This window comes from Monomorium pharaonis, chromosome 4, assembly GCF_013373865.1.
Source record: "Monomorium pharaonis isolate MP-MQ-018 chromosome 4, ASM1337386v2, whole genome shotgun sequence".
Lineage (NCBI taxonomy): Eukaryota > Metazoa > Arthropoda > Insecta > Hymenoptera > Formicidae > Monomorium > Monomorium pharaonis.
In genome coordinates, this window is record NC_050470.1 from 27,079,786 (window position 1) to 27,097,479 (window position 17,694).

The 17,694-nt window shown below is 41.5% G+C and overlaps 1 protein-coding gene and 1 long non-coding RNA gene across 5 annotated transcripts in view; one reads left to right on the forward strand and one right to left on the reverse strand.

The window, feature by feature from the left end:
• The window catches only part of LOC105838030 (probable nuclear hormone receptor HR38), a 64,552-nt gene extending 47,139 nt beyond the window's left edge, over positions 1-17,413 (reverse strand). The window contains exon 1 of one of the 3 annotated variants that reach the window (XM_036285708.1): positions 16,830-17,413. In XM_036285708.1, the coding sequence (XP_036141601.1) occupies positions 16,830-16,926 (97 nt within the window). In that variant the 5' untranslated portion in view covers positions 16,927-17,413. Of the gene's footprint in view, positions 1-6,094; positions 6,303-15,594 lie in introns of those variants that run through there. The other 2 variants (XM_036285707.1, XM_036285710.1) reach the window with 2 other exon arrangements.
• LOC114254005 overlaps positions 1-17,694 on the forward strand; it is a 107,558-nt gene that overhangs the window by 50,731 nt on the left and 39,133 nt on the right. The gene's annotated exons all lie outside the window — the stretch shown is intronic.

The following is a 17,694-nucleotide window of genomic DNA, read 5'->3' on the forward strand; positions in this document are numbered from 1 at the left end:
TATCAAGAAAAAAGTTTTATTAAAATAGTTTCGTGTTAATTTTATAATGATTAAGCAAGGCTTGCAAAATAAATCCGTTACTCTTGCAATCTTATAAATCACAAACTAATCTTGCTCTTGCGTTCCCAAATGTCAATCTGTACAGAAGCTTACTCCGTTCGATGTATTCAGAAATCACCGTTCGTCCGAATCGAATTAGTACGGCCGGCAATTAGCAGTTAAACGCGGGGATGCGGCACGTGCGTGTCGCAATGTTTGCGTCACGCATCGGTCCGCGTTTATCCGCGTCAGCTTTTAATTGAAATCCCTCTTTCGCCGCGCTCGCGGAACGCATTAAGCTGATCTACAAGCCCGCGGAGCATAGATGACACGCCGTTTAATATATCAATGCGAAAAAAAGCCGTCGGCCTCCCTCGTCGTCGTCGCCGTCGTCGCGACCTCGTCGAGGAATGCCGGGACACAGTTACCTCCCAGGCACTGTCGATCAGAGTGAAAGAGAGAAAGATGGAGAATCCAACCGACTATAATAAATTCCGATATGCCGCCATGACGCCATTGATTTATCGTTCGTCTTAATCATCACGGAAAACTGACGTTAAAAACGCGCGAGGAAAGAGGGCCCGTGGAATAAGTTAGCGCGAAAGACGTTTGGCGTTTTATTCACTTTATCGTCGCGTTACAACAGAGTTATATTTACGCCGACAGATTACGCAAATATTGCAGATAAAGGTGCACGTAAGAGTTGTCGCCTAATCTTCCGCGCGGTGGGAGATTTTCAGGACGTAGCTCGCCACTTCGCCGGAGTATGCAGATCGCACGCTACGATCGACATGGACGATAGCGATGGCGGCGAAAGATCGATACCTATTTCTCAGCGCGCGCGATTCCGAATGCATTTCGTGTCCCTCTTCGTCCGACTTCAGCCGGAACTAGTCCGGCTGCATTCTTGCGCGGCACATCGCGTAACCGCGGGATTATTATGGTATCATTAGCGCGCGATCGTTATTAATATCGTCATAATTCATCAGCGTTTCTTTCTCTTGACTTGAGTTTGTCGATCTGAAGGACGATAATCGCACATTGTTGCTAAAAGTATATACGTACTATACATTTTCTAAACTATTGTAAATTTAATAGATAATCATGTGTAATTTAAATTCAAATTTTGATAAAATGTTCGCGTTTGATTAGCATATTTTTTTAGATTTTTAATTTAGATGCATTTAAGATAAAAGTAACAAAAGATCATTAACTATAAAACATTGAAAATTTACATAAAATTTATGTAAAAAGTAAAGCATATAAATATATATATATAAATAAATTATTTCTTTATGAAACGATAAAAAATACACTTTTTCGTTTAAAAAGAGGGAGACGATCCGGATATGGATTAGGAAAATCGCGGGTGGAGCAGGGCACACATAAATATTTGAAGCAAAAGTGAAAGCCCGCGAAGTAGGTCATCGAATGAAGGTGGTACGTCATCATCGCGGGATTATCGGCGACATTGCACGATCGATAGCGACGAGAGAGAAAGAGAGGCGTCACGGCGCATCGCGAGGTTCGATCATCGCCTCATCGTCGAAATCGCAGCCTCCTATAGACCGTATAGAAATATTTGATTTGCACGTTCGTTAAAGCGAAACCGGATTACCGTGTTGAATCAATACAGCGCGCTTCGTCAGTGCCACCGGTCGACCATTCTCATGTATATCCCGACATTCTCTCTCGTTTCCACGCAAGCTTAGAAATAGCCTGCCTAGACTCTAACGTCGAGCTTAAAGCGGGCTCTTCATTTCCTCCGCGGTGGCACGCAAACTGAGGTGTACACTTCGGAACTTTAACGGCTCAGAGGTCACCCCTCGAGTAATAAACGTCCATCGAGTTCAGTGAAGTTCAGCGAAAAATGTTGCTATTAAAAGCCGTCCCCCCTCCCCCCTGCTTTCCGACCCGTAACTTGAGAAAAAAATCGGTGTGCGATAAAAAAAAATTTAAAAAGATATTTTTTGCGAAATAAAAATTTGCTCCTCTTCCCCCGAGCGCTTCGCTATATCTCCCTGAAGTTTCTACGTTAATCGCGCTACGTTAATCGAGCGTGAGAGAATCAATGTGCCGCGTTATACACGAGGAATTAATCGCGAGTCAAAAACGCGCGGTTCTTCCCCCGGCCGCCGCGTTATCCTTCGGAGCAATCTCGTTCGACCGGCCGATTCGATGCCGATTGATGCAGTTTTTCCTGCACGCTGATGGTTATTCACCGATGCACTATTTCTGTGTCGTCACCGGTGGTCGGCGCGCGCGAATAAAAAAACCAAAGAAAAACTCGCGTGGAAGCACGTGCGCGATGCGCCGCCAGTATATGCAGCACGCGGTGCATAGACGTCCCTCGCGGCGCTATGCATCGCGCATTACTGCACAGTGACATCACGCGAAAATTACGCTCCCCCTTCCCCCTCGCCCTCCCGTATTGCGAAAGATATTACGTTTATAGCGCGACGGAGTGTAGAGATTGCGAGACAGCTGTTGTGTTCGTAGAGAAATTGCATGTTGCGTTTGTTCGATGTACATAAATTCAGACGTTAAATGCTCTTCGATGGTTACGTGAGAAGATTCTCAAGTGTCACTCTTCCCTCGAAAGTCGTCATTGTTCGCGGATTATTATTGTTACAATTCATATGTAACATTTAATGTACATTAAATTAAAAATGCAAGATGTATAAATCTAAATTAATAAGAATAAAATGCACATAAGAGAACGAATACGGGTACGTCGGGTATGAATGACGTATAATAAATATCGACTGTTTACAGACATGTATGTATGTATGTTACGATATCGAGATCGCTATCGACACACGAAGAGCATTCGAGCACGTGAGTGAATTTGTTGACATCTGCGTAGCGAGACGTTTAACTGACGTTGGCGAAACAATTACTTTGCCGGATCTCTCACTCGCTCTCTATACAGTTAGTATTAGCGGCGGATTGCAAACGTTGGAAGATCAATATTTTGGTAGCGGTTCTCATGCCGCACGTCGGTTGCGTGTGCGCAAATTCGGCGCGATTAGTTCGGTCGATTGTTTACTCGGCGAACTTGCTCCACTTAACAATTGTACGCAGGCGTTGCACTTGGAATTACAAATTTCGAATAGTTTCATATATATCTAATAATGTTAAATCAAAGTCAAATTGATAACTGACACCTAAATGGCAATGATAGCAAAAGCACTCTTTATCCATTAAACATTCATGAAAAATCTAGTTCTACGTTTCGATCTTAATACAACGATTCTATAAAAAGATATAGGTATGTTAGAATATGTTGACGAATGTGCGTCTCATTCTCCGCTGATTATGTGTCTCCAATACAAAATAAAAATCTTTATAATGCAAATTTGTGCAACAACGTGCAAATGTATATCTGCACGTATAGCCAACGCACGTAAGCTGTTTTCCTACTCGAGATGAATTTTCTTCTTTATATTTTATTTTCCTCGACTTGGCACTGGTTGGTCCAGTTTTTCTCGTAACTCCATTCTGCAAATTTCTCGCGCCAGCACTTCTATCTCCCTGCAACTGCATTGTATAATTTCATTGCGTATCCCATAAACCCGTTCGCCGCTACGAGAAGTCTGACGCAGTGCACCGCCCACTATATGCGACATACTATGACAATAATGCACATTCTCGAGCGCAAGGCTAAACTCCGCCAGAAAATATGCAGAGCGCGCGTATATTAATCAAACCATTAAGAAATTTTGCAATTTTACTTTTTTTTTTACGACATACAGTGTCTCTTTCTCTCTGCAAGCTATACTGACTAGATTCGTCTCCAAGCCCTTAATAAAGTATTCTTTTAAGAATGGAAAATTCGAATATGTACAGGATTGTCTTTGATTATTATCATTCTTAATATATTATATCTCATAAACAGCCTAATGAAATCACAATATAAATATCTGTCGTAATAATATCTTGACATCTCGCAGAAATATTACAGAACATTTTATGTCCAGAGTTTGTATGTTGCATAAGAAGTATAAAAAATGTAAAAAAGATCGAATCGTGATGCGGCATTGAAACGCCTCGGAAAATAAAAATCTTGCTCATAGTGCAATCTAGTTTCAAAGCCAAGTAAGTACTCTCCCCCTTTCTTTACAGTCCTTATAAAGAAAATTCCATCAATTTCTTTCGTTTCCTTGATTTTCGCGCAGCCGGAATAGAATATCGTTAGTTTTCCCCGGCGCGGTCGTTCACCAAGTCAATCGTAGTCTCGGTATTCGCGATTGCAACCTCGCGATCGGCGGCGTCGCAAAAGGTAGATAGTTATATGCATCGTCATCGGCGTCTTGGCATGCGCTGGCTACCGCGATGTCGTCGCTGCGGCGTCGCGGCGTCACGCGCGCCCACAACGATTCGCCTCACCGCTGCTTTAAATTTAGACGCCGGTTATTACGCGAGCAGGCTCGTGCCTCGACGCAATCTCGACGTCGTCGTTTCCCCGGACGCCCTCCGTCGCGACGACGGCGTAACGCCGTTTCCCGGAAGCGCGGAGGCTACGGAAATCACGAACATCAGAGTGCAGAAACGTTTACGTGCCAGGGTGAACAATACGAGAACCGTCCCCCTCAGCAATCCATTTGAATTTTCAATATATAAATTAGTTACTGTTACAATATTTAATTAATCATTGTATTATTTAATTAATTGTTAAAATGTTATATCCATATAATTAATTATAAAGTAAGTCCGTTATTTGAAGGAACCACTTCAAATATCAATTATGTGGTATTTAAAGTAGACAATTGCAAATTCAAAATTGAAATACCGCATTAATAAATAATTCTACGGTAATTAAAATGTATGGAAAGATGAAAAATATAGCATTTAAATATAGTTAGATTTAGTTAAATTTGCGATTTGTAAAGAAAAATGAAAAAGAAAGGAAATTTTATTTAAAAACTACTTTTAAAACAATTTTTATAAATTATATACTTATTGTATTATCGCAAGACTTATTGTCGTTCTTTAATTTCTCTGTTCTTAATTATTCAATATCATTTTATCATCATGCAGCTGTTAGCGCTTATCATGCAATTTCTATTGTGGTTGTGTTTAGCGGTAAAAACGCATCTCTTGTAAAGTCACGTTTTCACAGAAAACAACATATGTGTATTTGCGTGCATGCATTTAATTAATTGCGTAACGTTTGACTCGATTTAATGCCTGTCGATCGATCGCGACGAACATCGTCGGACGAAATCTCCGGTCACGGTTTAACGCAGCACAAACGCGTCTGATGCAAGAAATTTCTAAACCACCCCCTCCGACTTCGCGCCGTTCTGTCGAATCGACTTGTACGCGATCGATACGACACACTGCATATATCGTGTATCGCCGAGTCACAAAAACGGCAAGGTGTGTCGGATCGCGATGATTACCTGCCAACGAAATCTACTCGAGGAAATACCCGGCTATCAGCGATTTTCTGAGATTATTGAAACAAGGTGTTACATGCCCCGAGAAACGCGAGAGAGAAACCTGTCCGGTCTGTTATGTTTTATTTCTTGTTTTCCCAGTTGTATCATAATCACTTTAAAGTCATGCAGAACGGGATGGCAAAAGTTTTATTTAAAAAGATCAATCTCAAATTCATAAAAAAGTTCATGAATAAAAGTAAGGATGGTAATTCTAAGACACCCACACGAAAGAAATTAATTCTGCATTTATTTAAATTAATGGGAAATCCAATTTAAAACGGGATTTAAAATAAACAACATGTTTGTCACTGCAAAATCAATATTTTAAAAATACACAAGCTTCCCTTATCAAACAGTGAGTTTCAAAATTTGCCCAACATTTAGTATTTTAATTAACTAATATTGAAGATCATTAATATTAATAACGACGACTTAATTACTTTCCCGACAGTTATTATGAATGTAATACAACTGCTATGTGAAAACGCCCACGATCCCCCGCGCGAAACTTTTCATCCCTCCAAAAGTAAAAAAAAAAAGAAACTGGCGGCAAACAAAAAATTCGTTTCAAGCGCTGAAAGGATCAAACCGCAAACAAGAGGCCTTCTTACCGGAAGAAGTTGCTCCGGGCGAGTCGTCGGAACTCTGCGATGTCGCGTTCACCTTGCTACGGTCGATCGAAGCATCTCTCGCATCGCGATCGAACGGGAACGGGCGCCGGTACCGCCGGGCAGGATACCGGAAACGCGGAAGCCGCGTGCGAAGGTAGGTGACGGCGAGAGCAAACTGACGGAGGCCACGTGGAGGAGGAAGGTTCGACCGTCACTGAAGCCGCGTCGACCGTCGTCGTCGCCGCCGCCGCTACCGCCACCATCTCCACCACCACCACCACCACCACCACCGCCGCCGCCACCACCACCTCCAACGCGGCGGTAACGACGTCGACGGCGTCGACGACGACGGCGGTGCATGACGCCCGAAATAGCGTCGTCCTTGGCGGCGAGCATGACGTCGTCATCCCGCCACACGGTCGATGACGAACAGGGGCGGCGTTGTGACGTCAGTGTTAATGCCACCACCGCCGCCGCCACCGACTCGGCGCCAAGCTTGCGCGGCGAATATTCACGGAGCAGCCACAAGTTTTCCTACAGAGACGATCGATGGAGATCCGCGTAGGGCTCGAATTTGCCCCCGATATCTCGATACTATCTATGTTTCACGATAGACTGACGGGTGAAAATCGATGGCACATTGCCGATAGAAAAGTTATAAACAAGTTGATTTCTGTATAAGACAAATTTTTATTACTTATTATATTCATTTTTATTATGCTTCCTCTGTGTGCAGAAAAATTCTCTTTCTGATAATGACCGTATAAGAATTATCCTCTTAATTTTTTTTTTCATTAACTATTTTTCATCCTTGCTCGATCAACATGAATTATTCCTTGACACAAACGTGTCAAAAATCGACATCTTTTACATACCTGCAAGAAATTAAAACAGGCAAAACAAATCTTGAATAAACTTAAGTAAGTATCAAAAATACATTGTGACATCTGAATTGTATTTTTCGATTAATCCCCAGTAATTTTGTCTCCTCCAATATAACATCAATCTCGAGAGCTCAAGATACCCTGCTGTTTAAAAATAAAAAGCCATAAAAAAGAACTGATGGCTTTCAATCAAATTCTCATTAAGGAGGAATTCTGTTTCAATATACTGTGTTCATAAATGAAAACAGTAATATTAAAGTTATTCTGTATACACAGAAATAGCATGTCCGCAATATTTTAGCGCGCTTGATTAATCGCTATTTCACCGTGTATTTTCGGAAAGAACGCACGATCATAAGCAGAAAGTGACTTCCTTTTAAAGTCGATTTAAACAATCATATTTCAGTTTTTACCATGAATTTCGCGTATTTTAGGTTTTATTTCACCTTCAATTTATAAAACAGCGTGCCATCAATTTTAAATTTAACACTATTACGTTATGTCGTGAGCAATCTGTTAATGGATCAAAATGTCACTTATACACAAGTGAGCACGAAAATATTAACGGCTGTTGACAGCGATCTCGATATATGATCGTTGCAGAATTCATTTAAAAAGGGACTGTGCATTATCCGCATTGATATACGTAATGCCACTTTCAGTAGCGACCTACCGAAAAGACTTATGGTAATTTGGAGACAAAATACCGCGTCGACAAAAATATGTAACGCCACGCGCTATGCATGACGCACGTGCCTACTTCACCTGAAATAGAATTTCAAGTAAAACGACACGATTTTCCGTGCAAACGGATCAGTTTCACGCTATAAAATCGTTCTTATGACTTGTGTTTGTACCGAAACTAGAGCAATTAAAATTAACACGTGGAATCTAAGGAGGATATAATAATATTGCAGAGGTCGTAATTTTTATAAACTTATCCACGTACAGAAATAAAAGTGTAAATCTATTAAGTATTTAAAAAGCGTTAAAAGATGACGAGTGTATCGCTGCAAAGGTTATTGTACGATTGTACGATTCTAATTGGATGATTAATAAAAAAAAAAAATCACATGCAATATATTATATTTATACGTTACAGGGAGAATTTTTGTAGCGTGTGCAGGTCGCGACGTCGATTATATCGCGCGACGTTAACATGACGATGATGACGGGACCGGTAATTGACTGCTTTGTGCTTCCTGACGATTTCTTTGTCAGAGTCACGATACCAAAATCTCACCCTCTTCGTGCAATACGTATATCATCCTCGACAACAGCCTCGTCACAACATCGCGGTAACAACGACGTGGGTTGAATATTTGATGAAGTCTCGCGGTGTAACATTTATGCAATATAAATCACTTTGGCTCTCCCGCGTTCGATTTTTGCACGCAATTTTTTTCCGCTTTTTTCTTGCCCATCCAGGAGTTCACCGCTTGGTCGCGTGTCCCCTCTGAAGGAAGGGTTCGAACAGATAGCGAGTGAATTTAACGTAAACGCCATGATTGGGTATCTCCTGCCGTTTTGAACAATTTCTTCGACACGTGTATTATTTATTCTAACTGCAATTTATACACTTGCGAAATGGATTCGCTATTCGTATATTTAATCAAGCAGCGTCATAAATATTGCGCCCCCGATAAAATCAAAGCGTTGGACGATTGATATTTGATTGTGAAACTTAATATTTGTTCATTGTTATAGAAAGAATTTATAATTGTATTGATTTATACTTTATGAACTGATGAAGTAGAATATTTACCAGCGAGCATAATACGATACGATTGCATATTAATAAAGTGAATTATATCATAATTTAGTATGTTGTAGATGTTAGACATTAAAGTCAATTAGCTATTAAAATTATATTATTATACATAGATGTCGCAAATTTGCAATATATATGTAAATGTATTTGAAATTAAAATCATTTAGCTTATATTATAGATATATACCCGCGCGATCGAATTAAGTTAGAATTAAAATAATAAATGTTTTTTTATTTCACATGAAAAATATATTAATTAAACAACAGATATATTAATTAAAACGTTTACAAAAGTTTGAATGTTTATAAACGTTTATGAAGTTTCTCCACGTATGGCAACCGTGCAATATTAAAATTCCTGTCCAAAATTCGACGATATTAAAAATATCGTGTAGAACGCTTAATTAATAGCTGCATCTATATTTGGCAAGTATAAATGGCCAAATATTTTATTATTTAATAACTTCATTTTATGCAATATCCACCTCAAAATAAAACGGAATTTTTCCACGCGGTTCTTCCGTTGCCGATTTTTCCCTCCGACCAAAAAACAAATTGGCAATCTGCCGGCGCCCGTTATTATCTCATCTCTCAGTTACAAAGATACGTTTTATCTCGGAGAGAGCGCGGTATGAGTTCCGGGGAGGGGTGATTTACAATCTGCTGCGGGTATCATCAGCTAACGGCGATAAACAAATCGATCCGCGAACAAATCGCACAAATCGCACCTTATCAGTACTGAGCGCGTCGTTGCACGTAACAGACGTATGATTCACGATGAGCGAGCGATGTCGCGCGATACTCGCAACAGCATCAGAGCGGACTAACGGGCGTCCTTACCATCGAGATATGAGGCACACGTCGGCTTATACCTCGCGCGTGGCTCGACGTGGTATAGCACACGTCGGAAACGTGAAAAGTGTAAGCGGCACGTGATGCGTCAGCCGTCTTCGTTGCCGTTTTCGTCTCTTTTGTAGCCCGGCCAAGAAGCCACGGATCGCCCGACTCGCACGTATATTTAGTTCGCCCAAGAAAACAATGCAATTGGCCTCTAGGAAGCGTTGTTCGGTTCCACTGAGATCTCTTTTTTTAACCCTTGGTACTTTGACTACCAGACAGAAAGGAAAGAAAGAGAAAGATGCGTTACATCTATTAAGCACTTTAGAATACATCCCATCGAAACGAAACAGAGACAAAGAAAAAGAAAGAAAAAAAGAGATCTAGCATATTTTAATTATTTTAGGGTTATCATAACTTTAAATGCTAAGAATAACTCATCGTAAACATTGTTTTCACACTCCAACATATACTTTTTGGCGACAAAGCTGCGGATTAATTGCATTATGTATAATCGAATTCCTCTAAATAGTCTAAATACTAAAAATAACCAACAATTCCTCGGCAATGAAATTCTTCTATAATTAATTTCATACAAATTGTAAATAATTGAAATTACTTTTATTCTTGCAGTATTAATAATCCCGTGCTGTTTAAAAAAAAAAAAAACATTACAAACCACTTTTGCGTCACTTTGTTCGATCATTTCGTTTGCTTCAGAAGTATCGAAAAATGATAAAAATGGAAAAATCGATCGTCAGCGGAAAATAGAGTGAAAAGCGATTGTATAGAGAAATCTATAGCCGAATGAATGCAGCTACGGAGAACTTTTGAGGCACCGCGCAGCCCCGATTAGGATCGCTCGAAACTCGCTTGGAAAAACGCTCGACGTGCGATTCGCGCGTAACGGAATGTTATTCGCTCGGCGCGAAAATAGAGATTGCGAGCATGGAAAAGAAATAGGACAGCGCGCGCGGGCGCTCACCGATTGTCGGCGGCATCGTGGATAATATAATAATGTATAAGAATTTTTACACAGAGGATATATTTTCCGATATCACTTTAAACTACCCCTGTGTGCAGCTCAGTGGCTGCGTGAACGAGCTCTATACGTTTATAATACGGGTGTGCGGCCGCAAGAAAGCACGCGCGCGCGCCCGACGTCGTTATCTTGGTTACGGCACACGCGTACATAATAAACACGTGTAATATACGTATATACGACGCTACGGCTGTTTATGGAGCTCCGGCCTTGACGAGTCAAGGGACGCGGGATTTGTCGCTTACAACCCTCACCCCCTTACGCCTCCCCCTGCCTGCCTGTTGCCGGCCACCTGACATCGGCGTCTCCAACAGGCCGAGAACAACTCGGTCCCGGACACACGCGCGACTCTCTCTCTCTCTCTCTCTCTCTCTCTTTGATCGCGGATAAATCTCACCGTCCGAGAAATCGATTAATTCTGAACGGATATGAGAAAGTTGGATTTACACGCGCGCGCGCGCGGGACAAAACGACGGGGGATGCCGTGCGTTATTCGAAAATAATGAAGGAAATGATGTGGACACACTTTTCATAATTACCGCGCGTGGGCAGAAGAAAAATTGTATAAAGTAATAATGTAATATTTTTACGGAAATGGCCCTCCCTTTAAGCGAACAAAATGAACAGAATAAAAATCTTTTTATCACTGTTCATATTGTTTGAAGAGGTATTATTCACGTCATAACATATACCATGTGATTGTTCTTATGAAACCTCCTACATGGTAAAATTGTAATTTTTCTCAGGAAATAGAAGGCGAAGAAAAAACGATAAAAAACATTATAGCGATGTTATCACTGAACATATTATTGCAAAATATTTAATACGTAATTTTATCTTGAAAATATCATCACACACACACACACATACATGAAAGATTTTATAAAAATAGTTTTATAAAAAAAAGCGATATTTTTTTATTCTAACTGGCTTGTAAATGTATTTTTAGTGAACTGATTATATATACTTTTATCATTTCAATTATGTGTCTTACGTATAAGATTTTCATACAGCAAATTTATAATAGTGTGTTATAGTAAAATTATACTTTTTTCGAAAAAATCAGACTTTTTCAAGAAGTTACGGATATTTATAAAACTATAATTAAACCGCACGATATATTTTATCTTTAATACTGCATCTTTGAAAATTCATTTATTGGTAAAACTCAGAATGGTAATTAACAATAAATTTGTGTCTACGAAGAAGAAAATAATGAAACATTCATCAAAAGAGGCCATTTCTTATAGAAAGAAGACGTAATAAATGATCACTGCGATATATTAAAGAATAGCGATATACCAATAAATAAATCAAATAATCTAATATCTTAAACGCGATAAATGCTACACACTTAATTAAACGAAGCAATGAATATAAAAAGAAACGTAAACGAGATCTATTTACCGTAATATACAAGTTTTGCAGAGTTAATTAAAATTAGCGCGACGTATATTTCACCGCGGTAAGTAGTTACGACCAATCATTGTCAGACGTCGCGATAAAAACGTTCGCTGACGTCTGAGTCTGAAGGCGCTTAACTACTTGTTAGACGATGTCTCTGATTACTCGCTAGCTCGTAGTATCGTAATAATTATGCAAAGGAATAATTTGTGCAAAAACACATGGAATTGTTGAAATGTTCAACGTTACGTGCGCTAATATCGAGTATTTCATATAAAAGTTTACATGTAAAAAAAAGGAAAAGATTAATTAATTTTATTTACAAGGTATTCCTCTACTATTTTATCAAGTCATAGCTAATTGGTATTTTGATAGAAGTTTCTGCATTTTGCATCTTGTATGTACGATCGAACAAACAGAAAAAAAACTAAATTCTCGCGTGTGTATTTTATAACAAAGTTTTTTTTTTTTCTTTTTAACATCCCTAATGTCTGATAATTTGACAGCCACGAATAATCGCAAATTAGCCTGAAACTCAGATTCACGGGAATGATCATACCACGCGCTAAAAAAATTATAGATTGCGAGTTTTGAAGACAAAAATTTGACCAACCAGATAATTTTAAATTTAATCCGTTTTTAATTAAAATCTAAATCTAAAATTAAAAATCTTCAATCTCCAATCAAAATCCGTAATCCGATTTACGAGATTCGAAGTTTGGCTTCGGTCTGCTCTCCTGCTCCTTCGATTACTTTTTTATTTCGCACCTCTCCAAGCAACCGGTCGATCGGCGACGGTATTTGCTTGGCGCGACGCGGAGGGAGTCATAAGCCACCGGTTGACCATTGTCACGGCCGTTACTCTCCCTCGCGTAGAGCATTACGATCGGCGGCTGTCGCAATTCGAGCACGGCAATGCAAACCGATGACCGAGCCGTCCGGCTGACCGCTTCGCCTCGCCTCGCCTCGCCACGCCGCACCTGCACCCGCTCTCGGTGCAAGTGGTTATATTTGTAATCCTCTCGTATACTCTCTTCTTTCTCTGCGGCCTCTCTCACCGTGCAAGCCAAGTATGTACGCGGAAAAGAAACGGCTTGCACTCTCGGCCGACTGCCAGACTATATTTACTGCAACGTGCCGATTACACCTGTAAAAAGTCCTGTGGGAAGCGGAGAGCGCAGATCCCGCGGTATCGATTAATCCCCCGAAGGGGAGAAAGGGTGACAACCACCCGCGAAAGCCCATCCGAATGTCGGAAGTGTATGTCTTTTGTGCAAAGTAACTTTTCCAAATGCTAGATCGAAGTTTTAAAGCGGAGCCTGGTTTTTTGCTTGCGAGAGTATCAGCTATATCGATTTATTTTTATATTTATCGACTAAAAGATAATAATAATAATTATAGCTGTGATGGAGGCGAGAAAATAACGTAGAGTTTTCTGCATAACTTTTGAATTGACGTGCTTGATTTAGAAGTGTGAAGCATGTAAAGATGATAGTGATAATGATGGTGATGTGATTCGATTGAGCGAGTATACATATAAAGTTTTAATTCGTTCCGATAAAATTTATTGCCTTTTGCATTTTGTATTCACGATCGAACGAGCCAAAAAGTTAATTTCTCACAAGAATATTTTATAAATAATCCATAATTTAGTATCAATCTAAGATCTAGATTAACGAAGTTTCTAGATTATTTGGAACGATCGGTTTCTTACAAATTTGCGTCTCGATATTTCTTCGTCGACAAAGTTTTATTTTTGCAGCATTCCTAATTCCATTTCAAATGTTTAACGTAATTATCATTAAAACTAAATAAAAAAATTAAAACTGATCAATTCGGTAAAATTAATCAGTCTGCTAATGGAAAATTTTTAAGTGGCATTTTTTAATATTATACTAACAATGTTATCACTTATTAATAACGGTACCGATTAATGTCAAAAGCACATGTTGACAAATTTAGAGGACCGCGATAGCTTTCTTGACGTCATAATTTGACGGTGTCGATCGATTCGGGTAAATTGTGATTTAATTGGCAGACAGGGAATAATCGCGGTAAAGTGGACCACCGCGATTGTCTAGGCGAAATAATAACAACGATATTCTCGTCCGGCGTCTACGTCACGGCCGTGACGTAAGCAGATATCGGGCACAAACGGTGACGAGCGCGTTTGGAAATATATCGGACGAACACGAGGCGGCGATAACCCAAATCGCCCTATAATAGCGTTCAATTATTTAGCCGGCGTAGCTCGATGTACCGCAAATGGCACAGAGAAGAACTCGTTACAATTATTGGCGATCAAATATTGCACGGGAGGAGAAACCCTCCACCTTTTTCAAATAGATTAATGTCCCTGACGAAGAGTGATGTTCAAATGGTATGGTCTATATCGGAAGCCGAATATAGGTGAACGAACCTATGACACGTCATCACCTCGAAATAAAGTTATTGAAATAAAACCAAAGCGATCGGTATCTATTAAAAATAACTGTAAAAAGCTAATATGTGTGAATGATGCATAATAATCTTTCCCTCACGTTATTAAGCAAAACTACACGCAACAAAAATAAGCGCATAATTATTATATTTTAATAAATTTTCCTCCTGCTGCAAGTGAAATTGGATTATATTATGTGACCTAAATATTAAACAATATACGTTAAATCGCATATAAATAAATATTTTCACAATTTAATATCACACTCGATAAAAAGTTTTAATATTGTATTGTGTGCATTCACTTAACTGAAAAATAGAAAAAATTAGATGATTTGCAATTTAATTTTTTTGTGATAATTTTGACATATTAAATATTAATATAACATAACATTATCAATTACTTTAAAAAAAACCAGACTATTTAATAATAAAAGTTCAAATATTTTAATATTTGTGATCGCTTATTAGCAATTAAATCTCTCAATAATTATTCCCGACTAGTGTTTATAATTTTAAGAGAAAATTGATTTTTACAAAAAGAATATAAAAATAAAATAACATGTAATGTTTATTTAACGTTTTGTACATATCGACATTAAGATATCGAATGTTCTTCAATAGATGATGCAATCTTTTCTCTTTTACCAAGTTTACAATTTAGTAACATCCTATAATTTAATTATGTACACATTTTATTGATTATGAGCGATCTATTTCGAAAGATTCCAGTCATAATTATTTTCCTTCATACGATTATCAGTTATCACCAATCGATTTATCAACGTTACAGACTGTCAAATTAAATTACAAAACTATAAAACCTTAATATCCAGACAAGATTTTATAATATGTTTGAAAACATCGATGAGAGAAAGCGATTTTATTTGCTACGAAATTATTTGCATTATTATCAATAAAAAATGCAATCTTATCGATCAGCGATGGTCAAAAATTTCGAGCGAACGAATAAAACGTTCGAGTGCTATCTAGCATCCTCAGCGCGGGACCATCACCACCGCCATCACCACCATTACCACCATCACCATCACCATAACCATCACCAGCAGCGAGCAGCTTACGGGAGTAATCCGCGATCTTGCGACCCGTGTATCTGACTTACACTTGTTCCAGTGATCGTGACGTTGCGCCGCGTGGTGCTCGAGGTTCCGATGATGGTCGTGGTTGTTGTTGGTGTCCGCGGCGATGGTGAGCTGGTGGTACGGCGTGACGGTGGCCAAATGGATCGGCGCCGCCGCCGATCGCTCCTGCTGCTCGACGCCCAGGTGCCGGACGGCGGCGGCGACGACGTCGGACGAAGCGCCGCGATGCTGATGCTGATGATGATGATGATGGTGATGATGATGCGCCGCGACGCCGCCGGTCGCTTCCGTCCTGCCGGCACTGTCCTCGACGGTGGTGCGCATCGCGCGTCACGGATCAGCGGCGCTTCGGCGCTTGCGACCTCGCGCAATCCGCGTTCAATCGCGCCGGCTGCTCATCGGGCGAGCGCGCCGATCGCGCGTGGCATCCCGCGATTGCGCGATTCACGATTCCGCGCCGCGAAAAACAAACCAGTCCGAGATGTGTGGTAGGCGCGTCCGCGATTCCTCGCGATTAGCAGGTCACGTGAGCCCCAGTGTACTCGAGCGCGTATCGTTTGCTCCGATCAGCGTGTAGGACATCGGAGCTCTGGATTCGTAAGGTTTTGAGAGGTCCCTTTTGTTAATTCTTACGCGCGAATGACGAGATTGTACAGAGCGAGATCGGTGCGTGTGTGTTGCACAGTCCACGCCGATCTGTCGTTAGAAAACAGCGCGTCGCGCTCAAAGGGACGCGAAAAACTGGCATCGATACATCCCTTTAATAATGAAGCATGCGCGCCGCGCCGGAAGGACGACGGAGGGAGGGTGAGAGAAGGGGGAAGAAAATGAGGTAGAAACGGCAACGAGAGATCAGACGACAGCCTTTGCGGCAACGCGCGGTCGAAAATCCTTTGCGCGACTCCCGTCAGCCGATCGAATGCTCTCTCGATCGTTTTGGATTATCGATCGGTCGTGAATGAATAATGTACGAGAAGGAGAGAGAGCCGACAGAGAGAAAAGAGAGATCCAAAGGAGAGAGGAAGAAAAAACACGAAAGAAGAATCGGAAAACGCAGAAATGATGAGGCCCCTGCTGTCAATGGAGTCGACGCGATTCCCACAGGCAACACACACATACACAGGCACACAAAAAGAAAAAACACAGGAGCAGAAGCGCGCGGCAGCCTCCTCCCGCGCAACAACGAATGAACGAACGTGGTGAGGATACGGCACACACGTGGATGTGCGATGTGATGATGTTGTATGTCACCGACCTGCGTGCGTCGTCGTAGGGCAAGGCGGGTCCTTCCTGATGTCGGAGGTCAGCGCCCCACCGAGGAGCCCGAATACTTCCGATCTGGGTACTCGCATGCAGATTCCTGCGGATGTCTTAGCGTTGCTGCCTTAGCGTCGTCGTACTGTCGGACAACATCGTCGTACTTCCCGTCAGAGTCCTGATTCCTTAGATGCACTTCCCTCTCTGCCGCCGATTAGTCCCTATTCAATCGCGAGATGGACGGTCGCGCGATCTATCATTTAACACCGGTGACGGATCGATGGGGGCGATCTGGTCACTCTGAAGCACCGAACACGCGGAGATAGAAGCCACCCCCGTTAGGAAAAACCGCTCGATCCCGCGTGATGAGTGAATCACCGCGATACGAAACGACGCCCGGCGCGTCGATCCTGGACGTCGAACCGGAACACCCGAGAGATGTCGAGACGTCGAGCGAGAGAGAATGAAAGAAAGAGAGCGCGGACGACGAGACGACAGGTGAAAGATCCTGAGAGAGTTGGACCTTCGACTCTACTCTGAGAGAGCGGTACGCTCGCACGGGTGGCCGGCCGCCGCGTAACTGAGTCCGGATCGCGCGCGTTCCTCCACTATATTAAAACCGTACCGTGTGTAGCGGCGGCGACGGCGGTGGTGGCGTAGGAAGGCGCGGAGCGAAGCGGAGTGGAGCGGTAAACGCCGCCGGCAGCGGCGGGAGGCGAACGGCGCTAACGATGACGTCATAACTGCGGACGTCATAACCCGGGACGCACACGCGGCAGCCACCGGCGGCGGCGGCGGCGAATCGATGGACCCGGTGAGCACATCTATTGGCCCACGCGGCTGATGATGCCGTTACGGTGACG